The sequence below is a fragment of the Phyllobates terribilis genome, unplaced genomic scaffold, assembly GCF_046119375.1.
Source record: "Phyllobates terribilis strain yellow unplaced genomic scaffold, ASM4611937v1 Scaffold_3__8_contigs__length_932513732, whole genome shotgun sequence".
In the NCBI taxonomy this organism is placed as follows: domain Eukaryota; kingdom Metazoa; phylum Chordata; class Amphibia; order Anura; family Dendrobatidae; genus Phyllobates; species Phyllobates terribilis.
The window spans coordinates 519,788,574-519,805,986 of record NW_027362763.1 but is presented as its reverse complement, the minus strand read 5'-3'; the positions used below and the strand labels follow the sequence as shown (position 1 = coordinate 519,805,986).

General features: G+C 42.5%; 1 protein-coding gene across 7 annotated transcripts in view; it reads right to left on the bottom strand.

The window, feature by feature from the left end:
- Positions 1-15,874, bottom strand: part of AKAP7 (A-kinase anchoring protein 7) — a 262,693-nt gene extending 246,819 nt beyond the window's left edge. For all 7 annotated transcript variants that reach the window (XR_012318026.1, XR_012318027.1, XM_073671248.1 and 4 more), the window contains exons 1-2: positions 15,615-15,874; positions 7,821-7,976 (exon numbers count right to left, since the gene is read on the bottom strand). Coding sequence is in view for 5 of the 7 variants with exons in the window: in XM_073671248.1 (XP_073527349.1) it covers positions 7,821-7,976; positions 15,615-15,837 (379 nt within the window). In the remaining 2 variants the exon portion in view is untranslated. The remainder of the gene's footprint in view (positions 1-7,820; positions 7,977-15,614) is intronic.
- Between the last annotated feature and the right edge of the window lie 1,539 nt (positions 15,875-17,413).

Here is a 17,413-nt window from a genome sequence, read left to right as displayed (position 1 = left end):
AATGTAGCATAGTTCTTCTGATTTGCTATGTCACTTACCTCGTGTGCACGGTATTGCAGTAGCTTAGGTATCCATGGTTACAACCAGTAACAACTAACTTTCACTATGTGTGTGGACGCAACTATGGATACCTAAGCTATTGCAATGCCCTGCACATGGGGTAAGAGACATAGCGAATCAGAAAAACTGTGTGAAAAAACAAGAGAAACACCAGCTCACCTGAGTCTAAGCGTCCTGGGGCGCGGAGTGCGAAGAACCACCTCGAAATTACACAAATGAAAAAGGGAAAAGGCTCCAGCCACAGGTAAGTCCCAAAAAGTTTCTTCTTTATTTAGATTAAAATACAAACACTACAGCACATGTCCAAAAAAGGCCCATAAGAGCAACGCGTTTCGAACGCCTATAGTGCGTTCTTTGTCAAGCTACAGACATATGGCAAATGCCTAGTATATATATGTGGCCCGACCAATAAAACAAAAGTATACAAATCACGTGACAATTAGGAAACACCCACTGAAATGGGGTGTTATCTATGACAGAGTAGAAAGTTAAATAGTATGAGAAGCAAAGGAAAAAAACGCATAGAAAAACTTGTGATCATACTTGGATGCAAGAAAACACAATGAATAGTAGATGCGTATACCAATTATTCGTGATAATGAAAGAGAAGCTCTCTCCGCATATTTAGCCCGGCCGGATGACATGTATCAAGAAAGTAAAGTACAGTACAGGCCAAAAGTTTGGACACACCTTCTCATTTAAAGATTTTTCTGTATTTTCATAACTATGAAAATTGTACATTCACACTGAAGGCATCAAAATTATGAATTAACACATGTGGAATTATATACTTAACAAAAAAGTGTGAAACAACTGAAAATATGTCTTATAGGTTCTTCAAAGTAGCCACCTTTTGCTTTGATGACTGCTTTGCACACTCTTGGCATTCTCCTGATGAGCTTCAAGAGGTAGTCACCAGAAATGGCCTTCCAACAATCTTGAAGGAGTTCCCAGAGATGCTTAGCACTTGTTGGCCCTTTTGCCTTCACTCTGCAGTCCAGCTCACCCCAAACCATCTCGACTGGGTTCAGCTCTGGTGACCGTGGAGGCCAGGTCATCTGGCGTAGCACCCCATCACTCTCCTTCTTGGTCAAATAGCCCTTACACAGCCTGGAGGTGTGTTTGGGGTCATTGTCCTGTTGAAAATTAAATGATGGTCCAACTAAACACAAACCGGATGGAATAGCATGCCGCTGCAAGATGCTGTGGTAGCCATGCTGGTTCAGTATGCCTTCAATTTTGAATAAATCCCCAACAGTGTCACCAGCAAAGCACCCCCACACCATCACACCTGCTCCTCCATGCTTCACGGTGGGAACCAGGCATGTAGAGTCCATCCGTTCACCTTTTCTGCGTCACACAAAGACATGGTGGTTGGAACCAAAGATCTCAAATTTGGACTAATCAGACCAAAGCAGAGATTTCCACTGGTGTAATGTCCATTCCTTGTGTTCTTTAGCCCAAACAAGTCTCTTCTGCTTGTTGCCTGTCCTTAGCAGTGGTTTCCTAGCAGCTATTTTACCATGAAGGCCTCCTGCACAAAGTCTCCTCTTAACAGTTGTTGAAGAGATGTGTCTGCTGCTAGAACTCTGTGTGGCATTGACCTGGTCTCTAATCTGAGTTGCTGTTAACCTGCGATTTCTGAGGCTGGTGACTAGGATAAACTTATCCTCAGAAGCAGAGGTGACTCTTGGTCTTCCTTTCCTGGGGCGGTCCTCATGTGAGCCAGTTTCTTTGTAGCGCTTGATGGTTTTTGCAACTGCACTTGGGGACACTTTCAAAGTTTTCCCAATTTTTTGCACTGACTGACCTTCATTTCTTAAAGTAATGATGGCCACTTGTTTTTCTTTACTTAGCTGCTTTTTTCTATCAGCTGTGTATCCACCAGACTTCTGCACAACACAACTGATGGTCCCAACCCCATTTATAAGGCAAGAAATCCCACTTATGAAACCTGACAGGGCACACCTGTGAAGTGAAAACTATTTCCGGTGACTACCTCTTGAAGCTCATCAAGAGAATGCCAAGAGTGTGCAAAGCAGTCATCAAAGCAAAAGGTGGCTACTTTGAAGAACCTAGAATATAAGACATATTTTCAGTTGTTTCACACTTTTTTGTTAAGTATATAATTCCACATGTGTTAATTCATAGTTTTGATGCCTTCAGTGTGAATGTACAATTTTCATAGTCATGAAAATACAGAAAAATCTTTAAATGAGAAGGTGTGTCCAAACTTTTGGTCTGTACTGTACATCCAGAAAGCTTCACGATCCAGGAGGCGTCTCCGGTTGTCACCTCCTCTTGGATTCAATGACAGACATTCAATTCCAAATACTTGGAGAGAAGAGATATTTCTATTGTGGGACTGTATAAAATGCCTAGAAGCATAAGATACATTGCGATTAGTAACATTCACAATATCTCTGATATGCTCCGCAATGCGCTTTTTTAATTTTCGTATTGTTGAGCCCACATAGAGTAAATTACAGGCTGTACATTCTATTACATATACCAGATATTCGCTATTACAATTGATAAATTGTTTGATCTTGTGTTGTTGTGTTTTCTCTGTCTTGGAAAATTCCTTTGTGACTTTAACATATCGACATATTCCACAACGACTTTGACCGCATCTAAAAAAGCCCTTACAATTAAGCCACGTGTGGCGTTGTTTTTTGGGGTTAATAAAACTAGGAGATAATAAATTGCCTAAAGTTTCAGCTCGTTTAGCCACTACTCTACATCCTGGTTGCAATATCCTGGCTAATATAGTATCATCATACAGCATTGGTATGTGTTTTAATATGATTTGTTTGATTTGGGAAAATTGGGGACTGAATTTCAACGAAATGAGAGGTTTATTCTCTTGTGCAACAGTAGAGACGGATTAAGATGAAATGTTCCTTTGTTGTGGCTGAATCAAATTCACTCTAGATTTATTATTGACTATAGTTTCAGCTCTCTTAAGTGTCCACATTGGATACCCCCTTTTTCTGAGCTTATTTTTACACATCTCAATTTCGCTGTGTAATTTAGCAGCATTACCACAATTCCTTTTTATGCGGATGAATTCTCCCACTGGAATATCTTTAATGGTAGATAGTGGATGACCACTATTAGCATGTAGAATGCTGTTACCTGCCATGGGTTTCACAAATGTGGATGTAATAATTTTACCTTCAATGATCTCCAATTTGAGATCTAAAAAGGAAATACAGGTAGAATCAAAAGAGTGGGTGAACGACAAATTAAAAGCGTTGTTGTTGAGGTATGCCACGAATTCCGGTATGGCAGACACATCGCCCCTCCAGATGAACATCGTCGATCGTCGATGTATCTGTGATACCAGAAGAGGTGACCAGACCAAAGATTAGAGACAACATATAGCATTTCATATTCCCAAAAAGACATAACCATATTAGCAATGGACGGGGAGTATTTCGTTCCCATAGAGACTCCTCTGACTTGGAGGTAATACTGCAGCCCATACATGAAGAAATTATGAGTCATCAGGAATTGTGCCACAGTTAGTAAATAATTACATAATTCAGGAGTATATGTGCCATATTTCTGCAGATGAAACTCCAATGCCTGCATTGCGATGTGGCAAGGTATACAAGTGTATAACGAAACCACATCACAGCTGAGCCATGTATACTCCCTTTTCCATTTTATTGGTGCCAGCTGATCTAATACATCCCTGGAATCCCTGAGGAAGCCGGCAGATCTTTGCGCCAATGGCTGTAATAATGAATCAAGCCAGTCACCCAGATGTTCCGTGACTGATTGAATACTGGAGACAATGGGTCTCATCGGTGGGGGTGAAATGCCCTTATGGGTTTTAGGTAACCCATATAAACAAGGTAACATGGGATGATCCACTATCAAGAATTCTTTTTGTTTATGTGAAATAACTCCCAAGGCGCATCCTTCTAGAATGATAGCATGTGTGGCCAATTTATACGACTCCAATGGATTCGAGGGAAGTTTTTTGTATGTAGTGGTATCGGACAACAATAGGGAAATCTGGGCATCATACATAGTTCTATCCATAACAACCACAAGACCTCCTTTGTCTGACATTTTTACTACAATTTCCTCATTGCGCATGAGTTCCTGAAGAGCTTTGTTTTGTTCTTTGTTAAGATTGTTGGAGATTTTGTACAATTCCGTGGATGTGTGCAGATTCTTCAGTTCCCGCTGGACACTATCCTGGAACTTGTCCATAGATTCAGTCCTGGATTGTACAGGATAAAAGTATGGGTTACGGATCTTGAAGGATGAAGACTGATTTATCAGACGTTGTTGGGAAGTAGATGTTTCCTGAAGATCTTCATGACTAATTGTGGCTTGTTGCTCTTGAAAATTAAAGTTGCGATACTGATTGTGAGATTGTTGCATATTATCATGAATTTGCTCTTCAGAATTTTCCCCCCAAAAATGTCTCTTTACCGTTAAATTTCTAATAAATTTGTTAATATCCATCAAGGTGCCAAATAAATCAAATTTCTTATCTGGTATAAAATTGAGACCATATGATAAAACTTGCAATTGTTCAGGTGTCAAAATCTGTTTGGTTAAGTTTAATACATTTGAGGTGTCAAAATTGGTTGACTCTATTTCTTGCGACGAGAGAACATTCTTGACATGTTTGGTATGTTTTCTTCCGCCACGTTTGGTGTGTTTCTTCTGCATTTTTTTGTTTTTTGGAAGTAAGAAAGAGTCTGTGTCATTAGTATTTGTGTCAGAGGTGTCAGGATCAGATGAACTGAAACTCACATGAAAATTATGGGGGGGGGATCTCTGATGGGTTGAAGTTCGTTTGAGAATAGATCTGGGTGTGTAAGGTAATTTCTCCCATCTACCCCACTCATACACCTGATTTGATTGGTAATCTTTACTGTCCCGAATGAATTTATTCCTCTTTCTGGAGGTGATAGTGCTCTCCAGTTTGGAGACAGTAATATTAATTTGTGCCAACATATTATCAAAGGTGTTTTGATCGTGTTGCTCCTTTAGAGATCGTTTCAAATTTTCTATTTCAGAATTCAATTGAGATAGTTTGATCTCCTCTTCGTTTATAATTAGTTTAATAAGTTCTAATGAACAGTTGGTGAGTGTTTGGTTCCATTTAGTAACAAAAGTTGGAGAATATACAAGAGTAGGAATCTTCTTTATTCTTAGTCCCCTTGGGATCATGTTTTTCTCTATATAATTCTCCAATGTTTTGTGGTCCCACCATGTTTTGATTTCATTAATAAGGAGTTTTTCCAGCATGTGAAATTCAGCCGGAGGAGTTTCAACAGCTGTGGAGCAGCCTTGTTCATCAGTAGTGAAGACCTGTGCAGCTTTGGGAATACGGTCTTGTATTAAATCTGACATTCTCAAATTCATTGAAGGTAAAATTATTACATCTACATTTGTGAAACCCATGGCAGGTAACAGCATTCTACATGCTAATAGTGCTCTTATGGGCCTTTTTTGGACATGTGCTGTAGTGTTTGTATTTTAATCTAAATAAAGAAGAAACTTTTTGGAACTTACCTGTGGCTGGAGCCTCTTCCCTTTTTCATTTGAATCAGAAAAACTATACATTTCTAATTGGAGATATTTGCTATTATTATTATTATTATTATACCTACTCCATATTGGGATAGGATCTTTAATACCCTATTAAATTTTTTAATTCTTTTGTTTCTTTACAGCAGCTGTGAGGGCTTGTTTTTTTGGGAGAGTGAGAAGTAGTTTTGAGTTAAACTATTCACTTTACCATATAGTGTACGAAAAATGGGAGAAAATATCAAATGAGGTGAAATGGTGAAAAAAAATAGCAATTCTGCCACTAGTTTTTAGGTTTTGTTTTTAAAGCGTTCATTGTGCTATAAAAATAACCTGGCAGTATGATTCTCACGATCAGTACAATTACAGTAATACCAAACTTATATAGTTTGGGTTTTTTAATATTTAAGTGGCTTAAAAAAATTCTGAACTTTGTACAAAAAAATTTGAATAGAGTCGCCATTGTCCGAGACCCATAACTTTTTTTACATTTTCCATTGATGCAGCTGTGTGAGGGATTCTTTTTGCATGTCAAGCTGTAATTTTTATTGGTACCATTTTGGGGTACATACAACATTTTGATCACTTATTATTGCATTTTTTTGTCGGAGATATTGTGACAAAAAACATAAATTTTGGATTTTTTCATCTACATTTACCGTATAGGTTAAACAATTTAAAATTTTCGGAATAGGCAATATTGAATATGTTTTTTTTATTTTTTACATTTCTTTCTATGTAATTAGGGAAAAGGGTATCTAATTTTTTATATTGTTAAAAATCTTTTTACTTTTCACTTTTTTTAGTCCCCATTAGGGACTTTAACCTTCAATCATTTCATTGCTTGTACTATATGCTGCAATACTAAAGTATTGCCATTTATAGACCTAATAACGGTCTTGGCCACAGGTCGGGCTTCCTGGGAATACAAAGACAGCAGTGAATTCCGGCTGCCATGCAAACTCATCAACCCACAGGCAACCTGTGATCACGATGTAGGGGAAGTGGGGTGGCGATGTGCACCTGGAATGGACACCAAGGCAGGATTAAGTGGCTTAAATGCCACTGTCACTTATTGACAGCGGCATTTAAGGGGTTAACAGCAAGTGATTAGAGCCATTTAATGTTAGAGCAGATGCCAGGATGTGTAACACAATCACCACATGCCCAGTGTGGAGTGGATTCACTTTCTGAGCCCATTCCACACACCATGACCCAATCCATGAAGAATATATCCGTCTTGGAAGTTAAAGGGATCGGCCAGGACTTTCATATTGATGATCTATACTTAGAACAGATCATCAATATCAGATCGGTGGTGGATGACACATGGTACCCCAATGATCAGGGGCTAGCAAGTCCCGTGGCTGACAGATTTAGGCCATGGCCCCACTATTATTATTTTGTCAGTATTTGGTCAGTATTTTTTCTCAGGAGTGGGAGCCAAAACCAGGAATGGGTGATAAATGCAGAATTGGTGACTTGTTTCTATTATATCTCTTCTCTGATTGTTCCTCACCTGGTTTTGTCTCCCACTCCTGAGAGAAAATACTTACCAAATACTGACCAAATACTGACAGTGGGTCCATGGCTTTATACAAGAATACGGAACAGGAACATCACAGCTCCATACAATGTGTATTGGCCACACACAAGTACTGCAGCTCAGCTATTTACTTCATTGTGGAATGCAAGAATAAACATAAAAAAATTCTATGTCTATTCATCTATTTTCTGATAATAGTTTGGGGAGTTTTCTTAAGTGATAAGAGTGCATTTACGCTACCCACAAACAATCCTAGGCATGGTCCTAAAGGCCTCGGTCGCTGTAGCTTTGGGTATCTATGTTTAATTCTGCTGAAGTACACTGCAGTGTGAACTGACTCCAAAACAGCAGCTTGTATGAAGGAAGTTTTCCCTCTGTTGTCTGTGAGTGCATATTTGTTTGTTTGGTATTTTCAATTATCCCTGTACGTTCTTTCCTTGTTTGCGTATTTACATACACTATTCCTCCCCATTTCTCTGGGTGGGGGAGGGGACAGATGAGGGCTGATTCAGCAGAACAGCAATGTATGTGGCCCCAGCAACTTCACCATCAGAAGTACCCAGGGGAGCAGGGCTAGCTAGGGCGCCCCTAGAGTTAGGGACAGGATAGGAGCCCTCCCGGGTTATCAGACAACAGAATCGTGACACATACTTACTTTCAAACACAGAACAAATGTCCGCATGTGCAAATGGCAGCTCTATTAACAAACTTTCCACAGATCCCGGCTTTTTCTTACAGGAAGTTGTTTTCCTTTGCTTGATTCCCCTTTTCCTTTTTTGCCGATTTTTCTCAGCAGTTTCATTTTCTGAGGCTACAAAGAAAGTATAAAAAAAATGATTATAATATCAATACAATAGGAATGTGTAATAAATCGTGCTGAGTTCACACACAGAGTAACTGTAGTGGGATTTGCAACAAAAGCACAATTCAGGTGAATGGGGTCCTACAAAGCAACATTGTAAGTTACAAAAAAACACAAAACTGAGTTATGTATGTGGTGTATCTTACAGATTTCATTCTTTACAATACAATGCATGTAGACTTTGCTTTAGTATATCTTCCTGCAGACCACCTCCCATTCATCTCTAAGGTAAAACAATAGCTTTACAAGAGCAGGGAGCCCTGTAAAATCAAAGGTGTTGTCTGTTCTAAATAACCCACTTTTATACTGTATGCCAACTTGTGGCATATGAATGGAGAAGAGGTGTTCTCCTGCTAAGGATCCCTCTATTTGTCATAGCCGAGAGCTGCTACAAACAACGACTCTCCCTCTACAGGTCAAAGCACAACTGTGCATTATATGGATGGACAACTCATTTCAATGGAAGCCATATAATGTTTAAAGAAGATCTCCCATGAAAGTTTTTATCTCCTTAAAATATTGCAGTCACCATGTTATATAGCACTGTGTACTTACAATTGCTCATTTTGCCTTTCTATCCAGCTAATTCATCTCTGTGCTCTGCTCTATGTAGAAATAGGAAGTATGTTGTCCTTGCATTTATCATTCCTCTCTTCAACTCCTGACCCAGCTGCTCAGCTCCTCCTCTGCCAGGGACTTTTGCAGTGACTTATAACTCATACAGGGAAAATTGACCTCCTGTTTCTACATAGAGCTTAGAAGGATTTAGCAGGTCAGTTTTTAATCACAAGATGTCATAGAAGCGATGGAAAACAGAAGAATTAGCTGGATAAAAAGGCAAAATGAGCAATTGTAAGTACATAGTGCTATATAATATGATGACTGCAATATATTAAGAGGATAAAAATTTATGAGAGTGTTTCTTTAATTCCCCTGCAGTAAACTCTCATGCTCTTCTCTCAGTAAATGATGGCATAGTGATAGGATATGCCATCACTTACAAGGGTTGTCCGAGCATATAAAATTGTTAATCTATCCTCAGGATAAGTCATCAAAATCAGATTTGCTGGATCAGGAGTTGAAGATGAGGATGATAAATACAAGGAAAAGAGGCTTCCTGTTTAATCATGTGATATCATAGACCTAAGGCTATGTGCCCACGATGCAGAAATGCTCAGGATTTTTTCCTGAGCGTTTCTGCATCTCCCTGGAAGAAAAAAACGCATGCGGATTGTACATGCGGATTGTACATGCGTTTTTCCTGCCAGGGACATGCGGATGTGAAGCATTCTTCACATGCATTTCTGCATGCGGGTTGACAAGCGCTTTCCAAGCGATTTTAGCATCACTTGGAAAGTGCTTGTGACTACTTGGTCACACTATATAAATCCATGCAAACAGCATGGATTTATATAGTGTGACCCGAGAGAGGGGTTAAAAATAAAAAAATAAACCAATACTTACTGTACCTTCCGATGGCCCCCGAGACTTGCTGCGCTCCTGTGCTGGCTGCCGGCAGATCGCGGTACGCTGTACTGAAAGACCTGCCGTCACATGACTGTGACGTCACCGCAGGTCCTTCAGTCCTGCGAGATCTGTCGGCAAGCGAAGAGGAGTCTGGGAGCCGTCGGAAGGTGAATATAATCTTTATTTTTTATTTTTTTATTTTTTTTATGGTACCTGGGTGTGGAGGAGACTCTCCTCTCCTCCACACCCGGGTACCATCCGCACATTAGAACGCGCCAATTACGCAAGTACAGATGCAGTCTTGCGGAATTGGCGAGTTCTAATGCAAGTCAATGGTGGCGAAAACGCAGCACTTCTGCAAAATTAATGGACATGCTGCGGATTTTTGAGCGCAGCATAAACGCTGCGGAAAAATCCGCAGCATGGGCATTGAAAGTGTGGAATTGCATTGGAGTCCATGGGGGAAGGTTTACCAAACGCTTCCCAAGCGTTTACGCTGAGGTCCTTCAGAGAGGAAGAAAACTAGAACTCTAGCGCCACCTACAGGAAGTAGCAATCCTAAAAGTCAATAGTGACCCTTTAACGAGCCTTATCACATGACTTAGGATATAAGCCAAAACCAAAAACTCAATTTGCAGACATTGAGGTCTATAATAGCATCTACGGGTGCACAGAAACGAAGCAGGACTAAACAAATTGTGGCAGAATAGTATCGCACTTTGCATAGGTCCATTATTGGCCTCAGGGTGTATAAATAAAAGGGGAACCCACTACTTGGACATACCCTTCTTAAATGCCGAGTAAAATAAAAAAACGTTACTCCTCACTTACCACACAGGTGTCGCTCCAGCGATGTCGGCACCGCGTCTCCGGAGTGATGTTATGTTACACATTATGCTGACTGGTTACTGCCATTATTTCATCACAGCGGACGTCTGCTCTGGCGGAATATTGATGAGCAGCAACCAGTCAGCTGACTGTTATGTCATGTGCGCGCAGCAGACAGTCACGAGCGCCGGGAGACCTGGTGCTGACAACCCTGGAACGGTGCTGGTGCGAGACGGCAGTCTAAGCTTTGCTTATTTCATCTAAGGGGCTGGCCAAGTAGTGGTAAACCCGTTTACCACATGCGCCGTATATATACGGCGCATTTCATGTCTCACCCTTTGGTGCGGGCTCCGGGGATGAGCCCACATCTTTTCCGGCACATGACAGCTGATCTGATCAGCTGACATATGCCTCTAACATCTGCGGGTGAAATCGCGACCCACCCGCGACTGTTAATGTTAAATACCACTGTCAAACTCCAACAGCAGCATTTAACACGGCCGCGCCGGAAGTGTGTCAGAAGACCTGCCTATCAGCATGCCCGTCACGTGATCGCGTGCCACCCACCGATGGGTTGGCATGACAACTCGGAGACTGCAGGAGACCCCTGTGGTTGTCATAGCCAATCTACTATGAGCGCCGCCCAGTGGTCGGCACTCAAAGCAGGTGAGCACTTTTGTTACACATAACAGGGCTGAAGCCCTGCTATGTTTAGCACAGGTGATCAAATGATCGCAGCGTCTAGTCTCCATTGGAGACTATTAAAGCAAGTGAACAGTAAAAAAAAAAATGTTTTTAAAAATATTAAAAAATATAAAAGTTTAAATCACCCCCCTTTCACCTAATTCAAAAAAACGAAATAAAAAATACACATATTTGGTATCGCCGAGTTCAGAATCGTCCAATCTATCAATATATAAAAATAATTAATCCGAACGGTAAAAGGCGTAATGAGAAAAAAATCAAAACGCCAGAATTACATTTTTTTGGTCGCTGCAACATTGCAATAACGGGCAATCAAAACATTGTATCAATTAAAATGTCAGATCGGAGTGCAAAAAATACGCCCTCACTCGGCCCCAGATCTCGAAAAATGGAGACGCTACGGGTCCCGGAAAATGGCGCCTTTGTTTTTTTAACAAACATTGGATTTTTTTTTACCACTTAAATAAAAAAGAACCTATACATGTTTGGTGTCTATGAACTCGTAATGACCTGGAGAATCATAATGGCAAGACAGATTTAGCATTTAATGAACATGGTAAAAATAAAAAACTATTATGGAATTGAACTTTTTTGCGATTTCACAGCACTTTGAATTTTTTCCCCGTTTTCCAGTACACAATATGGTAAAACCAATGGTGTCATTCAAAATTGCAACTCGTCCCGCAAAAAAACAAGCCCTCACACGGCCATGTTTTCCAAAAAATAAAAAAAAGTTATGGCTCTGGGAAGAAGAGGAGCAAAAAAGGAAAGCGCAAAAACGGAAAATGGCTGCGGCATGAAGGGGTTAAGAAAAAAAAATCTGTACTTTCCTCCACTGCTCTCACCACAATGTCCCCTGCTTTCCTCCTGATATAAACAATGCCATGTGACCGCTGCAGCCAATCAGAGGCCATTGACTGGTCAAAGTGGAAGAAATAACCTATGGTTTAAAATTCGCGCTAGCGGTAGTGAATGAAGGACTTCGGGAGAATAAATAACTAAAATGTACTTTATTGATACAGGTGTTTAAAAAGATTTTTTCTAAAAAGCTAAAATAGACAATATAAGGAATGGGTAAAAATGAGTAAATAAATATAAATAAATAAATATGGTTCTGGATTAATGGATAGAACGGCTTCCCATAGAGTCTTGAGGTAGTCGATACTTGGGAGGCAGAAGGCTGGACCTGGTGGAAGAGGAACCGTGTTAGGGTATAGTAGTACGGTATGGTAATACGGTACTTAGGGTATCGATTCTTGGTAGGTTTGGTTTTTGTATGGGTTACCTGTTATGATCGGTCTGTATCTCCTTGTGGCAACCTTGAAGGCCTTTCGACGGTGGACTCTAGTGTCAGTAGGAGACGATGGTAGATACCTGAGGTGCAGGAAAAGTGCATTAGAACTTGGGATTAATTGACTAGAGGTTATTAGTGGGAGTTGTACTTTACCTGCTATTGTTGTGGTAATCGGTGGGCAACAAGAACAGAGACGTGCGGATGTGTTTCTTGGACCGTGATCCACAGGCAGCCAACTATGGAGGTGGACTGGTCCGGGATGGTTTTTTGAAAAGGGGGCTCGAGGTCGTAGGGTCGTAGAAGAAATAGGTTTGATATTGTAGGTACTCGGTTCTCAGGTGGTACGATAGGATTAGGACTTACCCTAAGGTAGACTTGTTCTATTTTGGGTTTAATAATTATAGTTGTCCTTTTGAGAGATGCAGCAGGTGACTCTGGTTTGTCCCTGTCCCTGTAGGAGAGGTGCAGCAAGGTGCTTCTGGCGGTACTGACGATGTGGCGTCTATGTTGTACCCTTTGTCCTGTTTGAAAATTTAAGGGAGGGTTAGTGTTTGAGGTATAGTAGGATTAGTCTGCAGTTACTATGCTTGTTATTTACCTTATTTCATATATTGCTGACATAAGAGGACAGGTGCATCAGGTGTTCCGGTCGTACGGAAGGTGCAGCAGGAGGCTCTGGATGAATTATTTATGCAGCAATAGTTCTATAGTAGGAGGCTCTGATCCTGGATACCAAATAGGTGCAGTAAGAGGCTCTGACTGGGTGGTCAGTCGGTCAGGCAGTGATGTGTCCTGCCATAAAATGCTCTGGTGTAGACGAAGGTTCTGGTTGTAGGGTTGATATAGCAGGGGTCTCTGGCTGGGTAGTTAGAAAATGCTGTCACGATGTAGAAGAAGGCTATGGTTGCAAGGTGAGTATAGGGCAGACCGCGTGGTCTGTGAGTCTGCCAAGGATAGAATAGTGAAGGTTAGAGTATCTGCTCCTGGCAGTTTCGTGTGGTAGCAAGCGGTGGGGTCCGAGGCCCGAGATTACTTACAGTCTGCAGTCCCGCAGTTATGTCAGCAGGTGATGGAGCCCGGAGCGAGAGCGGAGTCCCGGCCGGTGACCGCCGCAGCTCGCGTGCTTCCGGCGTTTCGAAACGCGTTGGAACGTCTTTGACCCAGCTGAGAAGGCACCCACAGGCCTCCGTACTGAGTGCACGCCGCTTACCACGTGACAGCGCGTCACTCTGCCCCTCTCGCGCACTTTCAAGTGAAAGCGCGCCTTCTCTCCCCCCCCTCTCTCTCTATCCCGCTCTGCCTACCCGGAAGCACGCGAGCTGCGGCGGTCACCGGCCGGGACTCCGCTCTCGCTCCGGGCTCCATCACCTGCTGACATAACTGCGGGACTGCAGACTGTAAGTAATCTCGGGCCTCGGACCCCACCGCTTGCTACCACACGAAACTGCCAGGAGCAGATACCCTAACCTTCACTATTCTATCCTTGGCAGACTCACAGACCACGCGGTCTGCCCTATACTCACCTTGCAACCATAGCCTTCTGCTACATCGTGACAGCATTTTCTGACTACCCAGCCAGAGACCCCTTCTATATCAACCCTACAACCAGAACCTTCGTCTACACCAGAGCATTTTATGGCAGGACACATCACTGCCTGACCGACTGACCACCCAGTCAGAGCCTCTTACTGCACCTATTTGGTATCCAGGATCAGAGCCTCCTACTATAGAACTATTGCTGCATAAATAATTCATCCAGAGCCTCCTGCTGCACCTTCCGTACGACCGGAACACCTGATGCACCTGTCCTCTTATGTCAGCAATATATGAAATAAGGTAAAAAACAAGCATAGTAACTGCAGACTAATCCTACTATACCTCAAACACTAACCCTCCCTTAAATTTTCAAACAGGACAAAGAGTACAACATAGACGCCACATCGTCAGTACCGCCAGAAGCACCTTGCTGCACCTCTCCTACAGGGACAGGGACAAACCAGAGTCACCTGCTGCATCTCTCAAAAGGACAACTATAATTATTAAACCCAAAATAGAACAAGTCTACCTTAGGGTAAGTCCTAATCCTATCGTACCACCTGAGAACCGAGTACCTACAATATCAAACCTATTTCTTCTACGACCCTAGGACCTCGAGCCCCCTTTTCAAAAAACCATCCCGGACCAGTCCACCTCCAAAGTTGGCTGCCTGTGGATCACGGTCCAAGAAACACATCCGCACGTCTCTGTTCTTGTTGCCCACTGATTGCCACAACAACAGCAGGTAAAGTACAACTCCCACTAGTAACCTCTAGTCAATTAATCCCAAGTTCTAATGCACTTTTCCTGCACCTCAGGTATCTACCATCGTCTCCTACTGACACTAGAGTCCACCGTCGAAAGGCCTTCAAGGTTGCCACAAGGAGATACAGACCGATCATAACAGGTAACCCATACAAAAACCAAACCTACCAAGAATCGATACCCTAAGTACCGTATTACCATACCGTACTACTATACCCTAACACGGTTCCTCTTCCACCAGGTCCAGCCTTCTGCCTCCCAAGTATCGACTACCTCAAGACTCTATGGGAAGCCGTTCTATCCATTAATCCAGAACCATATTTATTTATTTATATTTATTTACTCATTTTTACCCATTCCTTATATTGTCTATTTTAGCTTTTTAGAAAAAATCTTTTTAAACACCTGTATCAATAAAGTACATTTTAGTTATTTATTCTCCCGAAGTCCTTCATTCACTACCGCTAGCGGAATTTTAAACCATAGGTTATTTTATCTAGTATATCTACTATGGACACTTAGTGGTTCCCTGTCCAAAAATTCGCTGCCTTTGATAGTGAGTAGCCTAATAGCGCCTCCAACACCTACAAAGTGGAAGAAACACTATTCTTCCGCATGGGATGAAATTGGAGACATGGGGCTGAGAGCGGAGGCGCTGCATCTGTCCTGGAGGTCAGGAGTTTTGATTTTTTTGTAATTTATGTAGCCCCTTTGGACCACTAATAAGGCGCTATCCTGTGACAACCCCTTTAAATCTAAGTATTGTGTGCAGCCCTATGACTCAGGGGGTATGTTGTCTGAAAAATGGGGTTCAGTTATGGAAAAAAAATCAGCAAAACCCTCCCGTCGTGACTACACTAAGTATGGAAATGAGAAGCCAAGTGCCGCAGGTGTGCACTGCGCTGTACGGCTGGGACAGGAGGCTGCGGTCCAGCACAATGTGGAGGTCATGTGACTCTCACGTCACACTTTGGTCACAGCACAGCTCGCACCTGCTTTCACCGGCGTTGCTGCGACCTCAGGTTCTCCAGCCCGCTCCGAGCCTCGGTTACCGGGCCGGGGCAGGACACACGGAGAGACACATTCCATAGGACGAGGGACCCGATAAGTCACTCTGCAGCCGAGTGAGGACCCCCTGATGACGTCACGGCGGGAGGCTGCACGCAGAGTGGTGTTTACTAGAGCCCGGAGCATCGAGCAGCGCGATGTCCACATAGTAAATAGACGGCTACGGCGCGACGGGAGGGACAAACCTAGTGCGAGCTCGTAGCTGCAAGGTAGCGCAGTCCTGCAGCCGCTGTGTGCCGTATACGGATCAGCGACCTAATGGCCTCGTACAGACACTGCAGAGTGCAGGCGGCTGACATCTGATATGCAAAACCCAATAGTGACATGCTGTCTGTCACCATTGTGGGAAGTTAGGGGGGTGGATTCCCAAATTGCAGATGAACGACATCTTATGTACCCGTACAATTTCATACAATCCCCCTATGACTACATGACATGCGATATTGCTGCACCTTTTCACCATGTGTGCTATTGCATGTAATGTATTTCCATGGGATTTGTGCACACCTGCAATGTCATAATTCACATGGCACAGGAGCAGGACATTATTAGGGGGTCTCCAGCCCTACCCTATTAGTTACCTACACTTAAAGGAATTGTCAGCACAACGTGATCAGACAGAGTACAGGCCCTGGGTGCATCATGGCGGGGCCAAGCATTTATCTACATTTTTCTACCTGCTTTGTTTCCATTTATCTCCTCCCTTATCTGGCTCTATGAAGCCAGAGCTGTCAATCAAATAAGAGGGGAGCTGGAGATCGAGGGACAGCAAGCAGGTGGGAATGTGTATATGAATGATTGGCCCCGCCATGATGCACCGAGCGCCGGTACTTGGTTTGATCAGTCATTCTGTGCTGACAGAGTCCCTTTAAGGTAGGTCATAAGGGTCTGACACCAATACCTCACTGATCAGCTGTTGAATAGGAGGAGCTCCATGTGATCGGTGAGGAGCCCACACTGATCTGATATTCATCACCCTTCCTAAGGTGAACAAGGCAAGAAAGTGAAAGAATTGGGAGCGCAGGTGGTCTTCTCATCCATCCTCCCAGTGGATGACCATGGAACAATGAGGTGGAATAAGATTCTACAGGTGAACAACTGGCTACGTCGATGGTGCCGTCAACAAGGATTTAGATTTCTGGATCACGGGATGAATTACCTATACGATGGACTACTTGCTAGAGATGGGGTGCACCTTACGAAGACTGGAAAACATGTATTTGGAAGTCGCCTTGCTACACTCATCAGGAGAGCTTTAAACTAGAACAATGTGGGAAGGGAAGCAAAAGGCCAGAAAAAGCCATACAGCTGACAAATACTATTGAGATCTCTGCTACTGGAAGTGGAAAGGAAGAACAAAGACAAAACAATTTAAATAATAAAAATATGGGAGGAAGAGAAACCAATCACAAACTAAAATGTTTTTATACAAATGCACAAAGCATGGGCAACAAACAAGGAGAATTGGAACTACTAATGCAGGAAAAGGAATATGATGTCATTGGAATCACTGAAACTTGGTGGGACGATACACATGATTGGAATAAAAGGCTAAAAGGATACAACTTATTTGCAAGAAACAGAATTGATAAACGAGGAGGAGGTGTCGCATTGTATGTTAGAAAAGCGTATATCTGCACAGAGGTTGAAGCTTAAGAGACTGGGAGTTCTGTGGAAACTGTTTGGGTAAGAATACAAGGAGAGAACAACGGAAAGGACACCA